The sequence below is a fragment of the Mastigoproctus giganteus genome, chromosome 4 (genome assembly GCF_048544385.1).
Source record: "Mastigoproctus giganteus isolate SK-2022 chromosome 4, ASM4854438v1, whole genome shotgun sequence".
In the NCBI taxonomy this organism is placed as follows: Eukaryota; Metazoa; Arthropoda; class Arachnida; order Uropygi; family Thelyphonidae; genus Mastigoproctus; species Mastigoproctus giganteus.
Genome location: NC_143578.1, coordinates 209,703,390 through 209,729,381, shown reverse-complemented (window position 1 = coordinate 209,729,381; position 25,992 = coordinate 209,703,390). Strand labels below are relative to the sequence as shown.

At 40.1% G+C, this 25,992-nt stretch overlaps 1 protein-coding gene across 2 annotated transcripts in view; it reads right to left on the bottom strand.

The window, feature by feature from the left end:
* Positions 1–5,958, bottom strand: part of LOC150087365 (phosphatidylinositol 4-kinase type 2-beta-like) — a 171,292-nt gene extending 165,334 nt beyond the window's left edge. For both annotated transcript variants that reach the window (XM_090372025.1, XM_090372024.1), the window contains exon 1: positions 5,796–5,958. In XM_090372025.1, coding sequence (XP_090228151.1) covers positions 5,796–5,957 — 162 coding nt within the window. In that variant the 5' untranslated portion in view covers position 5,958. The remainder of the gene's footprint in view (positions 1–5,795) is intronic.
* Positions 5,959–25,992: the final 20,034 nt, after the last annotated feature.

Below are 25,992 nucleotides of genomic sequence, written 5' to 3'. Positions count from 1 at the left end.
ATGACGCAAGAAAGCAAGCTTGTACAGCATCAGCCAAAGGAAAAAAAAAAGAAATCCTTCCCATTTCACCCATCCATTCACTCCAGATGTTTGTCTAGTTCTGCCTTGAACTTATTTACTTCAACCACCTCCTGGCTAAAGACGAATTTCCACACATCTATTCTACAACTGTCTTTGCTCAATTTAAATTTATGTCCCCTCAGACAATTAATCTGGGGAAGAGGAAGGATCAAATCAGCATTTAGCTTGCTCAAACCATTCACAGCCTTATACTCCTCACAGGTGCCTGTCTCAAGACACTGTAATTTGCAGAATTTAAGCCTGTCTTCATAAGAGCAACCCTTTGTTCCATTCACTAATCTTGTTACCCTTCTCTGTACTCGTTCCAGCAGCTATACATCCTTCCAAAAATAAGGCCTCCATAGCTGTATACAGTACTCAAGGTGTGGCCTGACCATTATCTTATGCAAGGGGAGGATCACCTCCTTATCCCTGTTAGAAAAATTCCTGTATATCATTGACAAGACACCATGAGCTACTTTTGCAGACCATCTGCACTGCTCAGAGAACTTCATATCTGCCTGCAAAATTACCCCCAGGTCCTTTTCATTCTCTACCACCCTGAGGGTAGTACCACACAGTTGAAATGTTACTCTGGGATAACTCCTACCCATATGCAGTACTTCACATTTGTCAAAGTAAAACTTAAGTTGCCACCCATCAGCCCATCTGCTTAACTTTCCTAGATCCTGTTGCAGTAGCATACTTCCATTAGTGTCATTAACAACCCTGCCAACCTTTGCATTATGTGCAAACTTATATATTAAGCTTCATATACCTTCATCAATATCATTCACAAATACAGAAAACAACAATAGAGCCAACACTGAACCCCAAGGGACTTCACCAATAACATTAGTCCACGAAGACCAGTGTCCATTGATTACCACGCACTGTTTTCTAACACTCAACCATCTCTTTATCCATAGCAGAAATTTGCCCTTAATGCCAAACTGCTCCAATTTTTACAGTAGTCTTCCATGTGCAACAGTATCAAAAGCTTTCCTAAGATCCAAGTATATGATATCAAAATTATTTTTTGCATCCAGTTCCTTTGTGACCACATCATAGTATCCAATCAAATTGGTCAGACAAGACTTCCCCTTAACAAACCCACGCTGTGTCCAAACTATAACTGACATCTTGGCTAGATGACCTTGCAGTGCTTCTTTAATCAGTTCCTCCATTAATTTTCCCAGATCAGAAGTTAAACTAACAGGTCTGTAATTACTTGTGTCACCCTTTGATCCTCCTTTGTGAATTGGGGTTACATTTGGACATCTCTAGTCCATGGGGACTTCCCCTGAATCCAAGGAAGCTCTCATAATTATGGCTAAGGGTTTGCTTACTTCCTTTGCCATCTCCTTTAATATAACTGGATAGATCCCATCCACCCCAGGTGCTTTCCTTATGTTCAACTTCAACAATTTTCCTCCAAATTGTTCTCAGTTATTACAAAATCATTTGTTATTACAAAATCATTTGTATCGCTGCCAGAATTTAATAAACCTCACATTCCCCTCCGTGAATAACTCCTCGTGTGTGAATGTAGATATAAAATACTCATTCAGTTTGTCGGTTACCTGAGCAGAATCATCAACAGTTTGACCATTGATATCAAGTGGCCCAATCCGATTCATCCCCTTCCTTCGAGAATTTACATAAATAAAGAACTCTTTGCTGTTTTTCTTTGTATCCTTAGCCAAAGACTTCTCATAATCTGCCTTTGCCTGCCTAACCTCCTTTGTGACTTGATTACAGACCAGCTTATATCTACCATAGGCTTGTGTCACCCAATAAGTTATATGTATCCCATTCATTTTTCTTCTCTGACACGTGATTCCTTAGTTCATCTGACATCCATTTAGGCCTAACCCTTGAACAATATTTCTTAGTTGGTATGAAAAGCCTAGTAGCTTCCCAGATTAATTCTTTGAACCCTTCCCATTTAGAATTTGCTGTTGATAACATCGTCAGTTGGTTCCACTGTAGAATTTAAAACTGTCTCAGACCCCCATAGTCACCTTTACTACATCTTTGAGTAAATCCCACATCAGCACACGGTGATCACTGCCACCTAGTGTGTCATTTTTCCGCAGATTCTTAATGCATGAAGAATCACTACTGATAATCAGATCAAGAGTATTGCTCCCTTTGGTTGCCTCTCGAACATGCTTCTGTAGAAAACAATCATCCAATAAATCCACAAAAGCCATGCTAGTGTGTGAGTGATCAACCCACAAGTTCCAGTCAATATCTGGGAAATTAAAATCCCCCATTATAAGACTATCTGATTTACTGGTCCACTCTATTTCTTCGTACAGTTGTTCTTTATACTCATCAGAGTTATTATGCCAATAACAAACTCCTACTCTCAATTTTGCTTTCCCAGTGCTTATGTCACACGAAACTGGCTGAACATTGCACTGTCCAATCATGTTAACTGAATGCACTTTCTTAGATTTTGTGTTTCTTAACTAATAACATAACTCCTCCTCCCCTTCTATCCTTTCTGTATACAATGTACTTCCCAAATTACAAATCTGCATTTCTTATATCTGTATGACACCACGTCTCTGATATCCCAACAATATCCGCCTTTGATGTCTTGACCAACACTTCAAATTTATTTACTATACTTCTAGCATTAGTGTACACGCAAGTATACATGCACCAGTTCTTATTCCTAGCTACCCTAATGCAGCCCATGAATTTACTTGTTCCATGATGAATCCCAGCAGTCTCTGAAATCACCAGCACCTTGCTTTCCAGGCTGTTGCTCATTCTAATAGAAGCAGTGCAAGAATCACTTTCACCTCTGGCAGAGGCTACTGTTATCTATTAGTCCACGTAATCCCAAACCTAGCAGTTTTCCAAACCACCTAACGCTGCTTCAATAGCATCAGCAAATATTCTTGCACCCTTTCTATTTAAGTGTATCCCATCCCCGCAGAAGTAGCTCTCCTGTTAACAAGCACAGACCATGCTGAAAAAAATTCTACCCTATGAGCCTTGAACAATTTCTCAGGGTTGAACTGATTGACAAGGCTCTCATCATATACTCTATTATTGTGTCTGGGCAGAAATGCAGACATGGTACAGGGCTGAATTGATTGATAAAGCTCGCATCATATACTCACCTATCATGTCTGGGCAGAATTGCAGACATGGTGCAGAGTCACCTTGAAAAAGGAGTTAACAACTTTATGGAAGTGATAATATAATAGAAACCAAGTATTATATTATATTATATACAGGGCTGAATTGATTGATAAAGCTCGCATCATATACTCACCTATCATGTCTGGGCAGAATTGCAGACATGGTGCAGAGTCACCTTGAAAAAGGAGTTAACAACTTTATGGAAGTGATAATATAATAGAAACCAAGTATTATATTTCTTAGTACTTAGTTCCTACTATAAAGGAACTGGGTCCCTTTATAGTAGGAACCAAGTATTACTTTGAAGCTAAGATATAAGCATATGCATTCACTATGACTGTGACTAAGTTAAATCATCTCACATACTTTCCAGAAATGCATACCAACACTGTTTAGCCATGTGGAAACATTGCTTTTTTCAGGAGATAAAGGATACAATTATTTAGCATTTCACCATCTGGCCTACAGTGCTAATACTAGAAGCACTGAATCTAAATGGTATTTAAATTCTATACCTATAATGGGACCAATTGATGATGTTACCAACAGCAAATTCAAAATGGGAAGCATTCATAAGAATTTATCGTGGCAGCTACTAGGCTTTTCATACCAACTAAGAAATATTGTTCAAGGTTTATGCCTAAATGGATGTCAGATGAACTAATGAGACATATGGCAGAGAAGAAAAATGCATGGGATACATATAAATTAACATGTGACATAGAAGCCTATAAGCTGATCTGTAACCAAGTTACAAAGAAAGTTAGGCAGGTGAAGGCAGATTATGAGAAATCTTTGGCAAAGGATGCAAAGAAAAACAGCAGAGTTCTTTACTTATGTAAACTCTAGAAGGAAGGGGATTTGGTTGTTTTTTTGTTTTTTTTTTTAGGAGCACTAGCAACTAAGGCCATATTGCTCCAGGATATGGTCATTCTCTGACCTTTCCGCATCCTCCGTATTTGGTGGTGACGGGTTCGAACCCCGGTTTAATCAAGAAGCGTATGCTACGCACTGCTGCTCCTTCCCACCTGGCTACAGAGACAGCAAGGAAGGGGATGAATTACATTGGTCAACTTGGTATCGATGGTTCAACTGTTGATGATCCTGCTCAGGTAGCTAACAAACTAAATGAACATTTTGCATTGACATTCACACATGAGGAGTTATTCGGCGAGGGGAATGCCAGAGGTGTATTCAACTCTGGCAGTAAGCTAGATAATCTTGTAATAACTGAGAGTAAAGTGGAAGAGAAATTGTTGAAGATAAACACAAGAAAGGCACCTGGGTGGATGGGATCTATCCAGTTATATTAAAGGAGGCAGCAAAGGAAGTAAGCAAACCCTTAGCCATAATTATGAGAGCTTCCTTGGACTCAGGGGAGGTACCCATGGACTGGAGATGTGCAAATGTGACCCCCTATTCACAAAGGAGGATCAAAGGCTGACAAAAGTAATTATAGACCTGTGAGTTTAACTTCTGTTCCAGGAAAATTAATGGAGGCCCTGGTTAAAGAAGCACTGCAGGATCATCTAGAGGAGACTTCAGTTATAGCTCGGACACAGCATTGTTTTGTTAAGGGAAAGTCTTGCCTGACCAATTTTTAGTATTAGCATTAGTAGAGGTATATGATGCAAGAAAGCAAGCTTATGCAGCATCAGCCAGGAAAAAAAAAAAAAAACCTTCCTCTTCACCCCTCCGTTCGTTCGAAATGCCTGTCCAGCTGAGCCTTAAAGAGAGCATAAATTCAAATGCTGAGAAAGCATAAATTCAAATTGAGGAAAGATAGACGTAGGATAGATGTTCAGAAATTTGCCTTTAGACAATCAGTAGTTGGTTGGTGGAACAGACTTCCATCCCTTGTTGTGGAAGTTGATAGCCTAAATAAATTTAAGACTCAGCTGGACAGGTATTTTGAGCGAATGGAGGGGTGAAGTGGAAGTGTTTTTTTTTTTTTTTTTCTTGGCTGATGCTGCATAAGCTTGCTTTCTTGCATCACATGCCCCTACTAATACTAATGTTAATGCTAAACCAACATATGTCAGAGATATCAATCAGGTGCTGTTACAAAGCGATTGTAAGATTTGGAAAATGTTCTAAGGGCGTTATTATTTTATTTACACACTTTTAAGTGGCTAGGCATGATTTCTCTAGGCATGTCCTCTACTGTAGTTTTGTATAGGCTCAATAGTAAAAACACAGGGTAAGAAAACAGAACTAGTGTATTACTTTCTAAGGTGACTTTTTTTTTTCTGTTGTTGCCGTTTCACTATTTGTTGAGGAGAAATGGCAACGGATAAGAAAATGAGAGTTAAAGTAGTTGTATTGATTCGAAAATTGGCTTTATATGTTGCTATCTCTATCACTAAAATACTTATGAAACTGTGCTAAAACCGATAATCCCCCTAATATTGTTATGTCACTATCAATATCTTAGATAATATTTCTTTAATCATTATAAGCAAATTCAAATATCTGTAATATAAAGGAAACTGCACCAACAAAAATAAATAAATTATGTTGGGGTGTAATCGATTTGAACTGCTTAAATACTGCACAAGAGATACACTATTTACCGAGTTATCAGAGTTTTTTACGAAATAACTGCCACTTGAACCTTGATATATGCGATGAGGATATATTCCATTTTCTATTGCTGTTTCCGCATCTCGAATAACTGCATTAAATTCTACATCATCTGGAAAATTATTGACATGAGGCTCAAAATATGAATCCATACTTAAGTCCTATACCTGCATATACAATCATGAAAGCATGATGTGGCAGCATAAACAACTCTACAATGCACCACGTTGCGGGAACCGGTGTAAAGTAAATTCTAACTCACAGCTGATCATAGAAATCATTAAAAAGATGAGAACCTGAGGTTGATCAATATTTCGAAATCAGGGAGACCAAAAAAAAAAAAAAAAACGCAGTTGAAAATCAAATGAAGAGTTCCTACATTATTCCATCATTCGCAAGGAATGATTAAATTCTTTAAAATCTCTTCAATTCAAAAAAGAAGTCGGGGTTGTTTCACCCAAGCCGATCTTCAGCTTTTTACGATTTTTTTTTTTTGTTTGTTTGTTATCCAGTTCAACTTTTCTTTGCTAGTAGCCATGGAAGACCAGTACTGCTTCCTCACACACCGTGTGAGAAAAGTCTCAAATGCCCTTAAACGGACGGATTTTGTCAATATTTTTCTATTGAAAGAAGGAATTCAAAGGCAGGCTGTGATCCTTGGACAGGGTACACGTGTTTAGAGATTCATTCCACCGAGAATTAGAAAAAATGCGCTGCTCGTTTTTAACTGTGGCATTGACACGCCAAATTTTAAAGCGAGCAGTGAATTTTTTCTTCTCTGATGAGTTGACAAAGATGTCTGTTGCTAACCGCGATGGCCAGCAATAAGCAAAGCAAACCGATCGCAGAATATACATGATATAGGGACAAATTTTTTTAGGGTTAAAAATGGAATTAATTGCAGCTGTAGTTAGGGTTTCATCAGATTTTTAAGACAGAAAGGATATTTTCTGAAAAATTTTCTCATATCGCCCGTCTTATAGTTTATGTCTGCAGATGGTTGGTTAGTTGTTGTAGGTTTTCAGGCGCATCAGCAAATTAAGACATATTGTGCCGTATATACTATGTCAGTAAATTGCGTACTGTAGACGATTTACTATTTGCTGGACGAAAAAAACCCAAGCTTCCGGAAGAAAAAACCATCCTACTCTTGCCTGAGGCAGACTGCCTCGGGCAAGTTGTGAAAAAGCAATATAAAAATTTTCTCCGCCATTGACGGGATTCGAACATAGGTCTTTTCAACCGGGTATGGAAAGGACGGCGATTATATCAAATGTGCCACCCACGAAGACCATGTCTGCAGAGTTCCTTGCTATAAACATACCTGTTTTCAAATTAGCATTAGCATCAGTAGCGGCAAATGATGCGAAAAAGAAAGCTTATACAGCATCAGCCAAAAAAACCCTTCCCATTTCACTTATTCACTCGTTCTTTGTTCCTTTAATTTATTTAAGCTATCAACTTCCATAAAAACGAAGGGAAGTTTCTCACAGCAATCAACCATCTGCTGGCAAAAGGCAAACTTCGGTACATCTATTCTGCAACCTTCCTTCTCAATTTGAATTTCTGTCCCATCGTGTGCATAGTCTAAGCAGGAGGAAGAGTCCGATCAGCATTGAGCTTGCACATTCCATCCAGAGTCTTAATCACCTCAATCAGATCACCTCGCAGGTGTCTATTTTCCAGATATTGCAATTTGTAGAACTGAGGCCTTTCTGGTTAAGAGTACCAGTTTGTACCGCACACCAATCTTATTGCCCTTCTCTGTATTCATTCGAGAAGTTCCGCATGTTTCCTAAAATGATGCCCCCAGACCTGTATGCAGTACTCAACATGTGGCCTAAACATTGCCATATATAGTACAATGGGATACTTACATCTTTATCCCTGCTGGCGAAATTCCTGTATATTATTGACAAAACCCCATGAGCTGTCCTCGCCGCATGTCTGCACTGTTCAGCGAACTTTATATTTGACTGCATAATTATCCTCACGGTGGTTTCATTTTCCACTACTTAGTGTAGTACTGCATGGTTGTTACGTTACTCTGGGGTTACTGGTACCCATATGCAGTACTTTGCATTTGTCAATGTTAAACTTCAGTTGCCAACTTTCAGCCAATCTGCTCAACTTTTCTAGATCCTGTTGCAGTAGCGTACTGTCCATACTGTCATCAACAACCCTGCCAAACTGCGTATCATCTGCAAACTTGGATATTATGGAACCTTTTCACAACGCGGCTGAGTTATTCGGTCTCAGGCAAGAGTAGCATGGTTTTTTCTTCCGGAAACTGGCATTTTTCGTACAGCAAAGAGAAAATCAACTACAGAACACATGCAATTTACAGACAGTATATTCGGAGCAATACGCTTTAGTGGCTGATGCTTCTAAAAACCCTTACTACTAATAATACTACTACTACTACAGCTGCTGCTGAAATTTGCCATCTAAACTGTATTCACTCACTTGCAAGACTAAAGCACAATCAATATGAAGAATTTCAACTGACCTTGATGTGCCATGCTTCGCGGACATTCGTTGGCTAAATAGTAGAAACAGTCCAGAAAATCTAAATGTAAAATATTCCCATTAAAGCAATTCGATTGCATTGGAGGACAGTGATACCTTCCTGTATTCAGTCAATGCCACGTGATGCTTTTTTCCTTTTGTTAACAAGCATAAAGATTTTGAAATTGCACGTCAATCATCATTTAGATAATCTGTTTCCTTGCTTGCATCAATGATGTAAGATGTCTTCCATGGGTTGGCAAATAGTTTGGAATATATTTCGAATGTCGCCTTTATTTTTTTGCCACTCTCCTGAATTTAATTATTATTAGTTAGTTATTGTCAGCACTAATAGCGGATTCAGAACAAGATTTACAGACCATCTTGAACGAAGTGGACATAGAAAGCCAAGCATGGGGGCTACGAATCAACAAAAAGAAAACAAAGGTGATGAAGGTCAGCAGGACTGCAAGCAAAATCACGATCAAACTAAACAACGAAAAATTAGAGCAAATACACAGCTTCAAGTATCTCGGAGTACTCATTGATGACCAGCTGAACCATGAGGCCGAAATCAAAAGCAGAATTGAACAAGCCAGGCAGGCATTCACCAAATGGAGAACCCTCCTCACCGACAGAAGCTTGAACATCATGCTCAAATTATGCACATTGAAATGCTACATCTGGCGAATACTGCTCTACGGTGTAGAAACCTGGACTCTAACATCAGCCACTACAAAAAAGCTCCAGGCCTTCGAAATGTGGCTCTACCGAAGAATGCTGAAAATTCCGTGGACAGCCAAGATAACCAACGCACAGGTCCTGCAGGACATGCACACGAAACAGGACCTGCTCAAAACCATCATCAGCAGGAAATGCAAATACCTAGGTCACATCGCTAGGAACCAACAAAAATATCACCTACTACCACTCATCCTGGAGGGAAAGATCGAAGGCAAGAAACGCCCAGGCAGACCGAAAATGGCATGGCTAGATAACATCAACACCTGGCTTCACATGACAACAGCACAAATTCTACACGCAGCGCTAGACAGAGAACAATATCAAAACGAAGTCGCAAACGCCATTCGGCAGCATTAAAGAAGAAAAAGATTGTCAGTTATAGGGTTTATAGGCTCATCAGTGGTTTAGACCTTATGGCGCGGTATATATTACACTGGTGTGCAAAATTTAAGGACAAGCCAGGTTTTCACTTGTAGCTTCTCACAGGGGTGACCTGGATATGGGAAAAGCATACCAAAGGAACCTCATGCGGTACAGACGTGATGAAGAAAACAACACCGACACAACAACGGAAACAAAACGGTACAGAAGGACTTTATTCAAAAATGGGAACATAGCACTGGCTGCCATGATACAGATGCATCGCTGCCAAAGATGGAACAAAGGGAAGAGCTGGTCATCAGTAGGAGATATGGCAACCCCTAATTCCGATACAGGCTTTGACCGCCTGTCCATATTTAGAACAACGTTGTTGATAAGTTCTTGTGATAACATCGTCCATTCCTCTGTCAGCGCCATCTTCAGCTGGTGAACATTTTCTGGTGGGTGTGGACGTGCCACTAGGCGTCTCACCATAGCATCCCATATGTGTTCTATAGGATTTAGATCGGTGGGAAACGGGCAGGCCAATCCATACGAACAATGTCCTCACTTTCCAAAAAGCATATCAACAGCTGCAGTTCGAAGGTGTGATGGTATCATCCATAAACATGAACTCGGGGCCAATGGCACCTCAGAACAGACACACATGGGGAAGGATTACCTCAGTACAGTATCGCGCACCAGTTACAGTACCGCCTTCCAGTATCTGGAACTGTGTACGTCCATCCAAGATAACGCCTCCCCAGAAGAGACCACCTCGACCAACATATCGATCCTTTTCAGTGATGTTTGCGGGGTGATACCGTGTGCCAACCTCTCGCCAGATTAGCTGACGTTCAGAATCACCGCTGAGACTGAATCTACTCTCATCAGTAAAGAGTACCTTAAGTAAAGATTTTGTGGTTGTAACCTTTAGAAATAGTGTTGGTCCTTAAGTTTTCCGCACCAGTGTATATCTATAAATTGCGTGTGTTATGTGATTATTATCGCTCTTATATTATTTCTCCCTAATTGGGAGTTCCACCTGGTGAAGGGTATTGCTACCAAGTGCACAGGGTGGTTTTGGTTCTTATGTCTGGTGTTACTGTTAGTCGAGGAACTCTCTGACTATTCTTCAGGTGTTCAGGATTGCGACTTTCTGGAGTTCCTTGTAGGTGTTCGCTGGAAAACCTTTTGCTGCTAGGCTGTTATGTACGATCTTTGGCACCATACCTGTGGTTGACACGATGATCAGGATGGTCGTTACTTGTTGCGTATGCTACATCTCTTTGATCTCCTGTCTTATTTCCTGATTTTTTCCCCCATCGGTTTTCTGCAGGTTGCCAGTGTTGGGTACTGCTATGTCAATCAGATAGGTAGCCTTTTTCTTCTTGTCCACAAGGGTCATGTCTGGTCTGTTGTGCGGAATTGTCCTATCTGTTATTAGGGCGCGGTCCCAGTACAGCTTATGGGTTGTGGTCTCTAGTACTGCCTGGGGTTCGTACTTGTAGTACGGTACACTTTCTTCGATCAACTGGTATTTCGTTGCTAGCTTCTGATGTATTATCGTGGCTACCTGGTCGTGTCTATGAGTGTACTAAGTCTGGGTGATCACCTTGCATTCCGCGGTGATGTATTGAATCGTTTCTGAGGCCGGGTGGCATCGGCGACATGTGTCATCTAACACTTACGGCTCCTTGGCGATGTATTTTCTTTAGTTCCTGGTGTTGATTGCCTGGTCTTGGATGGCGAGCATGAATCCTTCAGTTTCGGGGAAAAGTGTCCCGCACGTGAGCCATGCATTGGAAGCAATTTTATCTATGTGATCTTGATGGAGATCATTGTAGTATCTGCCATGGAGTGTCTTCTCTGCCCATCTTTTTAGCTTGGTTTGTACCTGCTGGTTTGGGGGGGAACTCCTCGCTTAGGTTCAGTGGAATATACTGCATATCTATCTTCCTTATGGCCTGCTGCAGTGCTGCTGTGTGTTTCTAGAAGTAATCCTTCAGGTAAACTATCGCTGTCTTCTGTAGCCCATTGAGGTTAATCAGGCCCCTTCCTTCTTCTTTCCGGGCAATTGTCAGTCTCTCCACGGCAGATTGCGAGTGGTTTTGGCTGCTCTTGTTCATCATTGTCCTTGTGTTTCTCATGATATCCTCCAGCTCGGTATTAGTCCAATCTATGACCCTGAAAGAGTATGTTAGCACTGGGACTGCATGGGTGTTTATGGCTTTAACTGTTTTCTCGCCGTTCAGCTTTGCTTTCAGCTCGCTTATGTGTCTCTGATGGTATTTTTTAGTCAGGCAGGCCTTAATTTCCTTGCTCTGTAACTGCTAAGCCTGCTGTATCATCCCCAAGTATTTGTAGCCCTCTCCCTCTGCCATGGCTTGGATCTGTTTACTAATGTGCAGCTGGTAGTTTCGGTTGACTAATTTTGTTCCATTTGAAGAATGATGTTCGTTTGCTGGACATCATTCTTCAAATGGAGGTTGAGGCAATCAACTCTTACTATTATTCATGTTCGAATCCCGGCGATGACGGGAGGAACTTTAGTGGGCTTTTTTCACTCCGTGGCTGAGTTAGTCGGTCTCAGGCGTAGATAGCAAGGTTTTTTCCCCCTCAGAAACTGGGGTTTTTTCGTCCAGCAAAACAGGTAAATCGACCAGAGAACACACGCAATTTACAGACACGAATACGGGTTAATGTAATCATTTACGGGTAACCCTAATATAGTAATGGTACTTTTACTATTATTCATCATACAATGTGTGCAATAAGGTTTCCGGGCAAGTTCATTCAAATATTGACGTTCCAGAAAACGCCTGTGTTTTATATGATCGACTAGTGGTTTATGTATTAGAACAACAATCTCGTGTTCTCAAGATCTATTCTGAAACGTGGAGAATAGATTCGCAACATCAAAATCGGCGTTGTGTTTATTCACTCTGAATTCCTCCCAGAAGTTAGACCTCAGAGTGCCGCAGAATTATGGCTCTTTTACTATAACTCTTGCTATGGGTAACATGTAGCAAGAGAATGGCTAAGAGGCAAGGATGATTAACCAAAACATGGTTTATTAACTCTAACATACAAACAGGTGTAAAATAAAATTGTTATATACTTTTATATAATTATATAAGAGCTCTATCTCTTAACAAAGGATAAAACGATATAAGGCTAATGATACATGTGTACAAACTTGTCTGCGTTCTTCATGTAATCTTCAATTGGCACTGCTGCCCGTACTCTCTGAAGCCAACAATCATCCTGCAGTTCGAGTATCTGGGTTCATGTGTAAGTGTACTATCCACGTTTAACAATCATAACTGATGGTATTCCATTAATACAAATTGATCTTGCTAATCTTAAACTCTAATTTCTAAGTGTTATAAAATAGATGCTACCTTAGTGAGTGTTCCTATGAGGAGGGTTGTTTGTCAGTGAACTCTATTAAATAAAGAGTTATGTATTAACGTCCGACACTTTCATTCTATTAACTATCGTGCTGCAAATATAGAGTGAAACTTACCAGAATAAACTTTGCAATGTTCAGGAATAGACATCTAGGAACGGGAGCCAGCAGTAAATGATTCTCAAGACGTTTTTACGAAATAGCCTCAAGAAAAAGAAGTGCTTCGCTCAGGACAAGACTCTCTTCGTCTCTTTTTCTCCCTCTTTGGGTTTCTCTCTGTATCTTTCTCCCCTCTCTGTCTGTCTTCCTGATCTTTACGTTCTGTCCATCTCTCTTCTGTCCGTCCTGTGTGTCCTCCGTTCGTTCTGTGTGTCCCCGTTCCTTCTCTTTGTCTCCGATCTGCATATATATATATATGTCCCCCTCTTTTAGAGTTTCCAATGCTTCTATTGGTCAAAAGGCTAATTTTGTGGGGAAAAGAAAATCCCAGGGACTGTGATTTTGGAGACCTGACACAGTAAAAAATGGAAGTTATGAAGAGAAAGAGGAACTTCACATCTGCATGGGGTGGAATTTCCAGACTACCCAGCGGTAGTCACTAGATCTAAAGTCCGTTCGTTCCTGCACAAGGAATTTCCAGACAACAATCATCCCATAGTTATAAGGTTCAGATTTCACCCTGAAGTATGCTTCTTAATTGACATTACTTCCTTTTCTCCGACGAAAGTCATATACTTTCTCATCGTTTTTATAAATATTATATCCACGACGTTCGTCCGATCCGATCGAGTAACGATCTCTTGCTGTGAATCAGTCGGAGTCATAAAGATGGAACAGTGTTTCAACTGCTGTTTTTCCTAGCGCGGCGTCAACGAGCGTACGCTAAAAAAAGAAACAGCTTTCTACACGGAGTGAATATCACACTACAAGTACAATAGTGGCAAAGTATAAAGTGACTTGGTGAAGTAACAGCCCTCAAAGGCAAATGAAAAGTAAAAATGAAGGCATTTTTACAATTTTCCCTAGTGCAATCTGTGGATGATGGATTTCCCTAGACCAAATTCCATCCTAATATCATTGCTGAATTCTTGGGTGATCTGAAGTAATTGCTGGAGGTACTTCTCGGTTCCTGCTTAGAGCTTAATGTCATCCATGTCCATCAGGTGTGTGAGGGTGTACAGGTTCTTCCTTCCTTCTTTGAGGTTATATCCGTACTTGCTACTGTTGAGCATGGTGGATAGGGGTTAATTGCTAGACAGAACCACAACGAGCTAAAAAAAACAAATTATGATCTTAGGGACCCCTGTAAATGATTACCTCTACCTATATTTGTTTTGTCTGTAAAATTGCGTGTGTTCTCTGGTCGATTTGCCTGTTTTCTGGAAAAAAACCCCCCAGTTTCTGGGGAAAAAATCTTGCTATCTACGCCTGAGATCGACTAACTCAACCACAGAGTGAAAAAAGCCCACTAAATTTCCTGGCGTCATCGACGAGATTCGAACCCGGACCTTTTCCACCAGGTGTGGGCAGGACGGTATCAGTACCACTGTGCTACCTGGGCAGACGCACAATGGGCTCAGGGCACCTCCCTGAACGATTCCTCTCCTGATTGGGATTGGCCTTATTGTGATGTTTTCTACCCTAATGGTGGTATTCCATTTCGTAATCGTTTCTTTTAGGAAGTTCGTCACTATCGAATTGACTTTGTAAATGTTCAGCGCCTCTATTAGCCAGCTATGAGGCACGGAGTCGAAGGCCTTGCAGTAATCGATGTAGGCTGTGTACATGTTGCTATGCTTCTTGTAGGCTTGCTCCATAACCGCCGCATCTATGGTTAATTGCTTCTTGGATCCTTTCTGCTGTTCGGCCAATATGTGGTCTCCAAGTGGTCTGATATCTTTCTCGTTATGCAGCTGGTCAGGATCTTATACATTGTTGGGAGGCAGATGATTAGCCTATATTTCTCCGGGTTTCTTGTATCTTCGTCTTTAGGCTTCAGATATGTGATTCCTTTAGTGAGAAACTTCGGGATTGTCTCTGGGTGCCTTATCATTTGGGTGAACTACTCTGCCAGGTGTTTGTGTATGCAAGTGAGCTTCTTTTACCAGTAGTTGTGGACGTTATCTATTTCTGGAGTTCTAAAGTTGTGAAAGTTCTTGATCGTCTGTTTTACTTCTTCTCCCCGAATCTACCACTCTCTTATCTCTTGTACGTCCTTCTTTTTCTGCGTTCTAGTTCTATCCAGGGGTTTCGGCTGTTTTGTCTTACTTCCCTGCTCCATATGTTTCCCCAGAACTCCTCAATCGTCTTCTGCTGGAGTGGTCCGTTCCCTTCTTTCCTGTCTTCTGCTAGATTTCTGTAGAAGCCTCTTTGATCCTCATCGAAGATTCGGTTGTTGATTTTCGTCTGGACGCTCTCTTTGTATCTGCATAGTCTCTTGCTGAGTGCAAGGAGGCTCTGCTTCTATGCGTACAGGTACTCTCCTATTCTCTGATTTTTTCTCATTTTTGCTGTCGGCCTCAGGCGTAGATAGCAAGGTTTTCCCCCAGAAACTGGGATTTTTTCGTCCAGCAGACAGACAAATCGACCAGAGAACACACACAATTTACAGACAAAATACATATATGGGTATATATTAGAAATAATGGGTGGCCCTAATATAATAATTTGAAAATTTGCGGACGCTATCTCTCTTGAGGATGCTCTTCACTTTTCCAATTAATTTCTTACTCCTTTTTCCCCGCAGGTACTGGGTCAATTGTCCTATCTTGACTCTTAATTCTTCTATCTTCTGCTGAAGTCTTCTTTCCCACGCTGGCTGTTCCAGTTGCTGCTGGTCTCTTGATTCTCTTCCATTAATCCTCGTGGCTGCTACTGCAGCACAATACACGGCTGTGTGGATGGCTTCCATTTTGCACCATGTGTCGAGGTAATGTGGTATTATGTGCCGATTGAGGTGGTCTGTAACTCTCCACAAGGTTCTATTCGGCCTCGGTATCACGTAAGTCTATGTGGGGTCCATTCCTTCGAATTCTGTTAGGGCCTTCTTCCACTTGTTCTCTATTCTGGATATCATGACCTCGTCTATTTCCACTTCAATTGCTGTGGGTTGTATTTCTTCTTGCTCTTCTTCCTCTGGTTTGGTGGGTATGTTCTTTCTCCTCTAGTTCCATATTCTTTATCCTTTGTAGTTGATCGCTCATGTCTTTCTTAATTTTTTCCAAGATGGCAAGAGCTATCAGTTTCTTCGTGACGATGGTTCTCCTCTGGTCCGCTATTCGCTGTTCGGTGACCTGAATATCCGGGAATCGTTCCAGCCACTTGGTATGTAGTCTTGCCCTTTAAGTTGTCATATCAATCTCCAGCTTTGTTATTTCGTAGTATGCTTGCATGATGTACGTATTCATTTCGATACTCCACTTCATGCGTTGGCATTTTCTCCCTTCCTGGGTGGTCACTAGCGCAGGAAGCACTTCCAGTTGATGGGGCTGGATGGTCTTGCCCTTCTCTTGTGGTAGCCATACGGGGAACAGCGCCACTTGCTCCACTGTCTTCCTCGGAAGACCATCTCTGATTTTACGAACCGACCCCTCTGCGTAATACCTAAACGCGAGTGACCGTATCCTGCTTTACACTCGATGCAGAAAGAAGTATTATTATTATTATTATTATTATTATTATTAGTTATCAGTGTATTAACCACAAGAAACTGTGGGTCATCTTGGGATGGTAATGATCCAGGATGCTGTAAAATTTACAAACTGAGGTGCTAGGAACCACAGGTACAATGTATAAGAGAACATGTGTGCTCGACCTGAGATATTTACAGAATTCAATGTACAAAAGCTCGAAATAAAAAACAAAGTTTGTAATTATAAACAGCAAGGCAGAAGTAAAAGAAACATAAATGCAGCAGGCAAAAAAGTCCACCTGCAGGTGATCCTCACAGATTCAATAGCTGGTACCAGTTCTTAAGGATTTCCTTTCGATAGGGCCGACCGGGCTAGCCGGGTGGGTAAAGTGCTTGACAGTCAACCCAAAGATGGCGGGTTCGAATCCCACCTCGGGCTTCGATCAGAGTACTGCAAAAACCTTTGGAGGTGCATCATAGCCGGAGAAGCCGACGCGCCAACAACTGACTAAAACAAAAAAAAAAGAAAAAAAACCCTTTCGAATGAGCTTTTCCGGAAACATATCCCTAAGGAAATCAATGTTTTTAAGCGTAAGCTGTAGAGGGAGACAGGAGTCAGGATTTTCTCCTCTTAGCTTCTTTAGGCCAGAGATTAATGGAGATATAGATGGAGCATCAATTCGGCCTGTGATAAGCCGTGCTAGCGTGATTGCACTTCTTTTCCTGATGAGAAGTCTCCAAAATAACGTCTAGAATCTGTTTGTGTGCTAAAACGGGACTTGTAAGAGTATAGAACTGTACCCATTTGTCAGTGCTTCAACTTGTATGGCACCGGTTTCGACGAGCTTTGCGGTGGTTTGGGGTTAATCGGATAGAAACCATTGGCTTCCTTTCGTAGAGTCCCCTTGAATCGAGCCTTCTTAATATAGTCTGGTTGGAAATGTTTTCACCTGTGGCTGCAGCCTTCTTAATATAGTCTGGTTGGAAATGTTTTCACCTGTGGCTGCAGCAACCTCAGGAGACAGTCCAGGACAGGGCATCGCAGAAATCCAACTTGCTGTAAGGGCCAGATAGCAGCCTGTTCTGGTTGATGTAGCCCTCGGGCGACTTTGGCCAGTGCTTCTTTTAATGGTTCCAGTAACCTGGTTCCAGTAATGGTTCCAGTAACCTGGAACAGCTTCCATAAAAGTTCTTTTAATGGGTCCAGTAACCTGGAACAGCTTTCATAAAAAAAAATATATATATATATATTTATTAGGGTCACCCAGATTGTTACTTCATCTACCTATGTGCATTGTGTCTGTAAATTGCGTGTGTTCTCTGGTCAATTTGTCTGCTTTGTTAGACGAAAAACCCCAGGCTCCTGGGGGGGGGAACCTTGCTGTCTACGCCTGAGACCGACTAACTCAGCCACGGAGTGAAAACAGCCCAATGTGTTATGTTGTCCTTCCGACCACTTAGCCGTTGGGCCTCTAGTGGGATCCCCGTTGGCCACACATGTTAGAATCCAATCTAAGAGCTTCTATTAGAATGAGCAGCAGCATGGAAAGCAGGGCAATGCAGATTTCCAGGACTGTTGGAAATCATAGTAGAACAAATAAATACATGGGCTGTGTCAGGGAACTAAGAGTAGAAACAGATGTTCGTATACTTGCATGAACACCAATGCTAGGAGTACAGTTAATAAATTTGATGAGCATCAAGTGCTAGTCAAGACATCAGATGAGTATAATGAGCAATTGTGCAGAGAAATAGAGTGAGCCAGTAAATCAGAATATCTTATAATGGAGGATTTTAATTTAGTAGTAGCTTAATTTAATTTAAGCTTAAGTCTTTTTTCTGTGAGTGACTAGCTACTTTAATTTAAGTAGCTGGTCACTCGCACACTCATATGACTTTTTTGGATTTATTGGATTACTGTTTTCTACAGCAGCATGTTAGAGAGGCAACCAGAGGAAGTAATACTCTTGATCATAACAGCAGTGATTATTCATGCATTAAGAATTTGCAGATAAAGGAACCACTGGGTGACAATGATCACAATGTACTGATATGGTAATTACTTAAAGATGTAACTATCATCAAGGCTAAAGGGGAGGGCTTTTGCTTTCGTAAAGGTGATTACAGGGGTCTCAGACAGCTTTTAAATTCTGTGCAGTGGGATCAACTGATGATGTTACCAACGTTGAATTCTAAATGGGAATCCTTGGGTCAATCTTGGAGGCTACATGGCTTTTCATTCCAACTGAGAAATACTCTTCAAAGTTCAGGCCTAAATAGATGTCAGATGAATTAATGAGCCTCGTGGCAGAGAAGAAAAGTGTATGGGATGCATATAAATTATCAAGTGATACAGAAGCATAAGCCAGATATAAGCTTGTCTGTAATCAAGTCACAAAGGAGGCTAGGCAGGCAAAGGCAGATTACGGGAAATCTTTGGCAAAGGACACAAAGATAAACAGCAAGGAGTTCTTTACTTATGTAAACTCTAGAAGGTAAGGGATGAATCAGAGTGGACCACTTACCACAGATAGGTTGACTATTGATGATCATGGTCAGGTAGCTGATAAACTGAATGAGCATTTTGTATCTACATTTACACATGAGGGGTTATTCAACGTGGGGAATAATTCCTCATGTGTGAGGTTAATGCCAGAAGTTTATCAAACTCTAACAAGGAGCTACACGATTTTGTAATAACTGAGAACAAACTGGAGGAGAAATTGTTGGTGGACAGGATCTATCCAGTTATATAAAAGGAGGCAGCAAAGGAAGTAAGCAAACCCTTAGCCATAATTATGAGAGCTTCCTTGGACCCACGGGAGGAAACCATGGACTGGAGGTGTACAAATGTATCACCAAATCACAAAGTGGGTTCAAAAGATGACACAAGTAATTATAGACCTGTTAGTTTAACTTGTGTTCCGGTGAAAATAATGGAGTCACTGGTTAAAAAATCATTGCAAGGTCATCTAGACAAGACTGCAGTAATAGTTAAGACACAGCATGGGTTTGTTAAAGGGAGGTCTTGTCTGATCAATTTGATTGGATACTATAATGTGGTCACAAAGGAACTGAATGTCAAAAATAAATTTGATATCATATACTTGTATTTCAAGAAAACTTTTGTTACTGTTGCACATGGAAGACTGCTGTACAAATTGATTGGAGAAGTGTGGCATTAAGGGTAAGTTGCTACAATGGATAAAGGGATGGTAGAGTGGGAGATGACAGAGAGTGGTAATCAATTGACAATGCTCGTCATGGACAAATGTTATTAGTGATGTTCCTCACGGTTCGGTGCTGGACCCATTGTTGTTTTGTGTACATCAATGGTATTGAAGAAGATATATCAGGATTAATGTCCAAATTTGCAGATGATACAAATGCCGGCAGGGTTTTTAACGACAGTAAACGTAGTATGAAACTTCAACTGGATCTAGATAATTGGGAAAATGGGCTGAAAAGTGGCAACTGCAGTTTAACATTGACATATACCAGGTATTGCATATGGACAGCAATAACCCAAGAGAAACGGACCAACTGTGTGGTACTACATCCAGGGAAGTGGAAAGTGAAAATGACCTCGTGGTAATTGTGCATTTAAATATGAAGTTTTCTGAGCAATGCAGACGGGATGCCAGGGCAGGTCATGGAGTCTCGTCAATGATGTATAGGAATTTTGCTTGCAAGGACAGGGAGATGATTATCCCGTTGTACAAGGCTATGGTCAGGCCACACCTAGAGTACTGTATACAGCTCTCGAGGCATTATTTTAGGAAGGATGTAGAGCTGCTAGAACGAGTACAAAGATCGGCAACAGGATTGGTGGTGGAACAAAGGGGTGCTCTTACCAAGAAAGGCTTAAGTTCTGCAAATAGCAGCGCCTGGAGAGTAGGCCCCTGGGAGGTGGTCTAATTGAGGTGTATAAGGCTTTGAATGAGTTGAGCAAGCTAAATGCTAATGGGATTCTTCCTCTTGCTCAGTTTAGGAACCTGAGGGGGCATACAAGATTCGAATTGAGGAAAGACAGTTGTAGAATGGATGTGCGGAAGTTTGTCTTTAGCCAGCGGGTCGTTGATTGGTCGAACAGACTTCCATATTTTGTTGTGGAAGTTTATAGCCTAAAGAAATTTCAGGCTGAGCTGGATAGGCATTTGGAATGAATGGAGGAGTGAAATGGAAGGCTTTTTTTTTTTTGGCTGATTCTGCATAAGCTTGCTTTCTTACATCGTATGCCTTTGCTAATGCTAATGCTAACTTAGCCCCGAGGAGGAAGGTCAGGTAGTAGAAGGATCCATTAAGTACTCTGGCAGGGCCTGCCACCTAATTTCCGAAGATTTCAATGGCAAGAGGCTAAAAAAATAAAATAAAATAAATATATATAAAAAATAATAATAAATGAATAAAGCAATTAAACAAAATAAATAAATATGCAACAAGTTAGAGTAGGGGTAGAGTCTGAAGGAGGGGGGGACAGGTAGAGACATGGGGATGATAGGGAAAACAACCCCAAAATGGTCAGTGAGGACAAGCCCCACCAGGAGAAAAGAGGGGAAGAGGGAGGGGGAAGGGAACAGTAAACCGTCCCCTCTCCCTACGCAAAGAATGGGGATTAAAAGTGAACTGGGATAGAGTGTCCCATTCAGGTCGCCAATGTCAACAATCACTGTCAGGTAATGGATCCATTATCCCAGACAAGAAGTACATTCAGGAGGCTGGCATTTAGTGTTATTTTGCCTCCTCCTGTGTTTCTAGGATATTCCTTGTCTTATTAAAGGCCATTGTCTTGAGAGGTCAGGTCCAGTTTAATGGCCTCTAATAGGACTAAGTCACAGTTAGGAGTTGATGGTCTAAGTTTCCATTTCTCAAGGAGAACCATAGTGCATCTCCAGTGGCTGCGCTGGCTCCCGATCGAAGTACGACACATCCGGTCTTGTGAGATCGACGTACGACACCTTCGGTCCTGGTTAACAAAGGTAAGGCCATCAGCGAACAGTTTGGTTTCACTCTCATTGTTTCAAGCCAGTAATTGGTAGTAGTATATGTCAATTTTCAGTGGGTTCTGTGTGTATTGATCCATCCGGTAGGTATTGTTATTCTCAGGATGCAATTTTAAGTCCAGGGTTTTCAAGTCTAGTGGTTTCAACCCCCTGTGTGTGTCTCTCATTGGAAGCATTATTTTGTTGAGCAATTATGCCAGGTCAGTTCGTCTAAATGGTTTAACCAATATTTTTAGGCCACCCGAATAATTTAATTCATCTGCCGTGCATTGTGTATTATGTCTGTAAATTGCGTGGTGTTCTATGGTCGATTTGCCTGTTTTGCTGGACGAAAAACCCGAGTTGCCGGGAGGAAAAACCTTGCTATCTACGCCTGAGACCGACTGACTCAGCCACGGAGTGTAAAAAGCCCACTAAAGTTCCTTGCGTCATCGGGATTCGAACCAGGGCCTTTTCCTCTCGGTGTGTCCAAATGACTCGTCAGTTTCTGGTCAGTTTAAAGCAGTGTTTCCCAAAATGTGGTCCGCGTCCCGGTACCGGTCTGTGAAAAGAAAATTTCCATATTTCCTTTCCTAAAATACGTCAATTTTATGTTAACTTTTGTTAATAAACAAAGAAATGAATTACCTATCTTTTATTTATATTTACTGATGTTAATGAATACCTAATTGCATTACTACTAGTATGTTAAATGTTCTAATGGTAGTGTCATTGTTTCCTGAACCCACGAGTATAATTATTGAAAATAACTTAATTTATAGCTTTAGGTGGGCCGCGAAAAAAAAATCTGCAAACACCGGTCCACGCTTGAAAAATTTTGGGAAACCCTGGTTTAGAGTATTGCCGTATAGTCAGTTCCATAGCATGCATTTAAAAGGTCCATGTCAGTGTCCGTCAGCTAACAGTTTGATTTCAATCTCATTGTTTCAAGTCAGTAATTTGATAGTAGTACATGTCGGTTCCCAATGGGGCCCTAGGGTATGTTGTCCAGTAACTATTATAATTTTCAAGGTGCAGTTTTAAGTCCAGGGTTGTCAAGTCAGGTGTTGTCATTTTTCAGTTACCTCTCATTAGAAAAAATTATTTTGTTGGTTATTTATGTCAGGTCAGTTTGTCCATTTTTCTCCATAGTTTGTCCATTTCCGATCGGTTTAGGCATATAATCAATTCCATGGCATGCATCGGTAAGGTCCATGCTAGTGCTCTCTGTGGATGGCAATTAATATCCTGCGCCGGGCAAAAAAGCTCCTGTGCATACTTAGTAAAAGCCTTGTACTCTTCTGGTGAGTCGAGGAGGTGTGATTCCAGATTCCTCGGGAAGTAAGTGATTGTTGTCATTAACCGGCAGAGAAGGTCCTCATAATGGGTACAGTCAAACATAATGCGGTTCCAGGTCTCTGCCTACCCGCATGTGCAGCGTGGGTCCTCGATGAATCCAAAGTTGGTTAATACTTCTATATTTTATTTTTATCATAAATAAAGGCGACACCCAGAACGTAAGTTCAAATCTGCCTAACAACTCTCAACTGAGTACCTTACATCTTTCATAAAATAAATAAATAAATAAAACATTATAAAAACAAAATATATAAATTAATTTAAAATAAAAAACATAAAATTTTACCCTAGCAACTCATCCATATCTTAAACAATTATGGCTACCAAGAACTCTAACATCATAAACAGACTTTTAAAACTCTAAGTATTGTCCAGATCTTTTTTGATAAAACGAATTTTCTTATTGTCCAATTTTATCTTCAGACTTGATTGACCTGGGCAGAACCGGATTCGCCCTCTGAATAAGCCTCTTCCTCAGAGAAAAAGAGAGAGAAAGAGTGAGAGAGATTTCTATGATTTTTGCTATGTTTGTAACGGGAGGCACTAACATAAAAAAATGGATCGTCTTAAAATATTCTCAATTCGTATTAAAATATATAATTGGGGATTCGTATTAAAATATTGTTAATATATCTTCAAGATATATTAACAATATTTTAGCACGTATTAAGAAATAATCGAGAACTCTCTAGAACACTGGTTCGCAACTGAGTGCCACGAACTTTCTGATTATTTATATTTTTGATAGATTCGATAAATGCATAAATGATTATTTTAACAATCAGTAGAGAGAACTGTGTAATTGAATTTTCTTTCTGAGAAAGCTGCATGAATTGAAAGATAAATCTCGTGGAATTCACTCTCCTGATTCTTCATTTAGAATCAGGCGAGTGAAATTCAACAGCATTTCTTTTACAATAAAACTGAGTTCAGAGACCAGCTCCTCAGAATTCACTTGACTTTTTCAGTTCAATTTGGGGAACTACGTCACCCTACTCAAGACATGGTCCTCTTTAAAAGGGTACCGCGAATCATAGTGAAAAATTTTAGGGTGCCGTCAGGTGAAAAAGTTTGAGAACCACTGGCCTAGGATAATCGTTTTCAAAGGATGTTCTGCAGAACCCTATGGTTCCACAGAGGGAGAGCAAAATTTCAGCAAATATTCCGTTAATTGTGTATTATTGATTTTTTATTTGATTTTTACAGATGCATTACTGTTTTTCATTTAGTCTTAATCATTACTGTTTTTGAAAATATTAAGATTAAGCGAAAGATTTAGATTTTCAAAAGGATTCCACTGCTGAAAAAATGTTGGAAAACACTGGTATACAGTTTGACAATACAAAAATCACATTTTATTGTCTGCAAATATTAAAACAGCAATAGAATAACTAATAGCATCAGTTGCGTTTTGCAGAAAAAGAACTATTGTTAATATTACAAATGAATCCTACATTAATAAATTTTTTTAACAGTGGACTGTGTAATGAGATATTACATAAATTGTAAGAGTTGCATAACTAACCACTTTCTCTTCGTTTTTTGACTTGACTATGGAGAAGGAATCAAGCGCATGAAAAATGCTCCGTTAATCATAAGTGAATTGTGGTTATTGGATAAATTATAAACAGTGCTGGTGAAGGGGTATAGTGACGAAGACACCTTAATTGGAGAAAAAGTTTTAAAGCTTACAAGAAAAATAATTAACTTCAGCCAAAAGCCCCGAGCTACGAAAGCTTTAAAAAGTTATTGTGAGCAAACTGTGATTGCTACTAAGTGCATCAATCTCATATTAGGGATGTACTTGGCCATTAGTTACCTTGGTATTACACTATTCCAAATAAAAAAGCGCTGCTCCTAATAAAAAAGCGCCGCTCCTATTTACTTTTTATTTATATGCCACTATAACTACCTGCCCTCCAGTCTCACTAGAGGGCAGGTAGTTCAAGGTGTGTAAGAGGCAAGTTATATTCAAGTAGTCACAATGCCTACCTGCCCACCGATGAGGCTCCAAGCAGAGTCGAAAAAATTTGCATCTCTATTACCAGACATATTGCTCACAGAATGATGTCTCTCTAGAAACAGCATTATACAATTGAGCGCCAGACGTCTGGGTCCCCGAAAAGTTATTAAATGTCCTGGTTTCAAAAAAAAAAAAAAAAAAAAAAACAAACCAAGATTCATGTAAAAAATACTAATAATAAGATGGATTGTACGATGTCAAGCTAATTTTACGATTTCTTATTGAAACTTAGAAATAATAAAAAATAAATCTTTGTAAGAAAACAACCGCCAAATCACAACGAATTTTGGTAAAAAATAAAAACACGAGAATTAAATATACTTTACAATAAAAATAAAATTTTCAATTTGAACAGTATTCTGCAAAACATACTTTTGCCATCAGTAAAAAAAAAAAAAAAAAAGAAAGAAAGACCGCTGCTGTTTTGAAATTCAGCTAACTCTAACTTAAAACAACAACTGTAAAATGGTTTTGGAAAACCTTGCCAAGCTAAGTTTTAGCTGGAGTGATGTGCTCCACTTTATTTGACAATAAAGCGTAATCGATAGGGATTAGTTTGCTTTTACTCGTAAAATATGTAAGAGAAAGAAGTAAACAGGATCATTGTGCTGTTCTTATAAACGCAGCCAGAACTTTACAAACGCACCTATGGGCATCGGTATTACATAAAAGAACATGTTTTCTACATCTGTTAAAAGGCTTTCCTGAAAGTAAAAGGGATAGAGTAACGAATAACGAAGTAATTTTTTTTTTTTTTTTTTCACTGTAGAAGCACAGTAACGGTCTCTAAGAGGAAATCACGTTCAAGTTGTGAACATGAAAACTTTGAAGATGAACTTAGACAGAAATTTCCCTGTGTTAGTAACATAAAATTCTACATTCGTGGTACGTATATACCGTATACTTGTAAAATCTAACACTTCCTCGTTCAGAAACAAGAAACAACGAGAAACGAAAGCGTAACAAATATCTATGCATTTTCTAGCTGATACGAAGAACCCAAGGTTCTATGAAAAACGAGAGAGAGAGAGAGAGATGACTGGCATTAAATTCTTTTAGATCTCAATTGTTGGCACGCCGTATAAAAAAACTGTATATTATTATCAGGCAAAAAGCAGTGTCGTTTTAACTGGGTTGCAAAATATGCCATTTTGCACATGGGGAAATT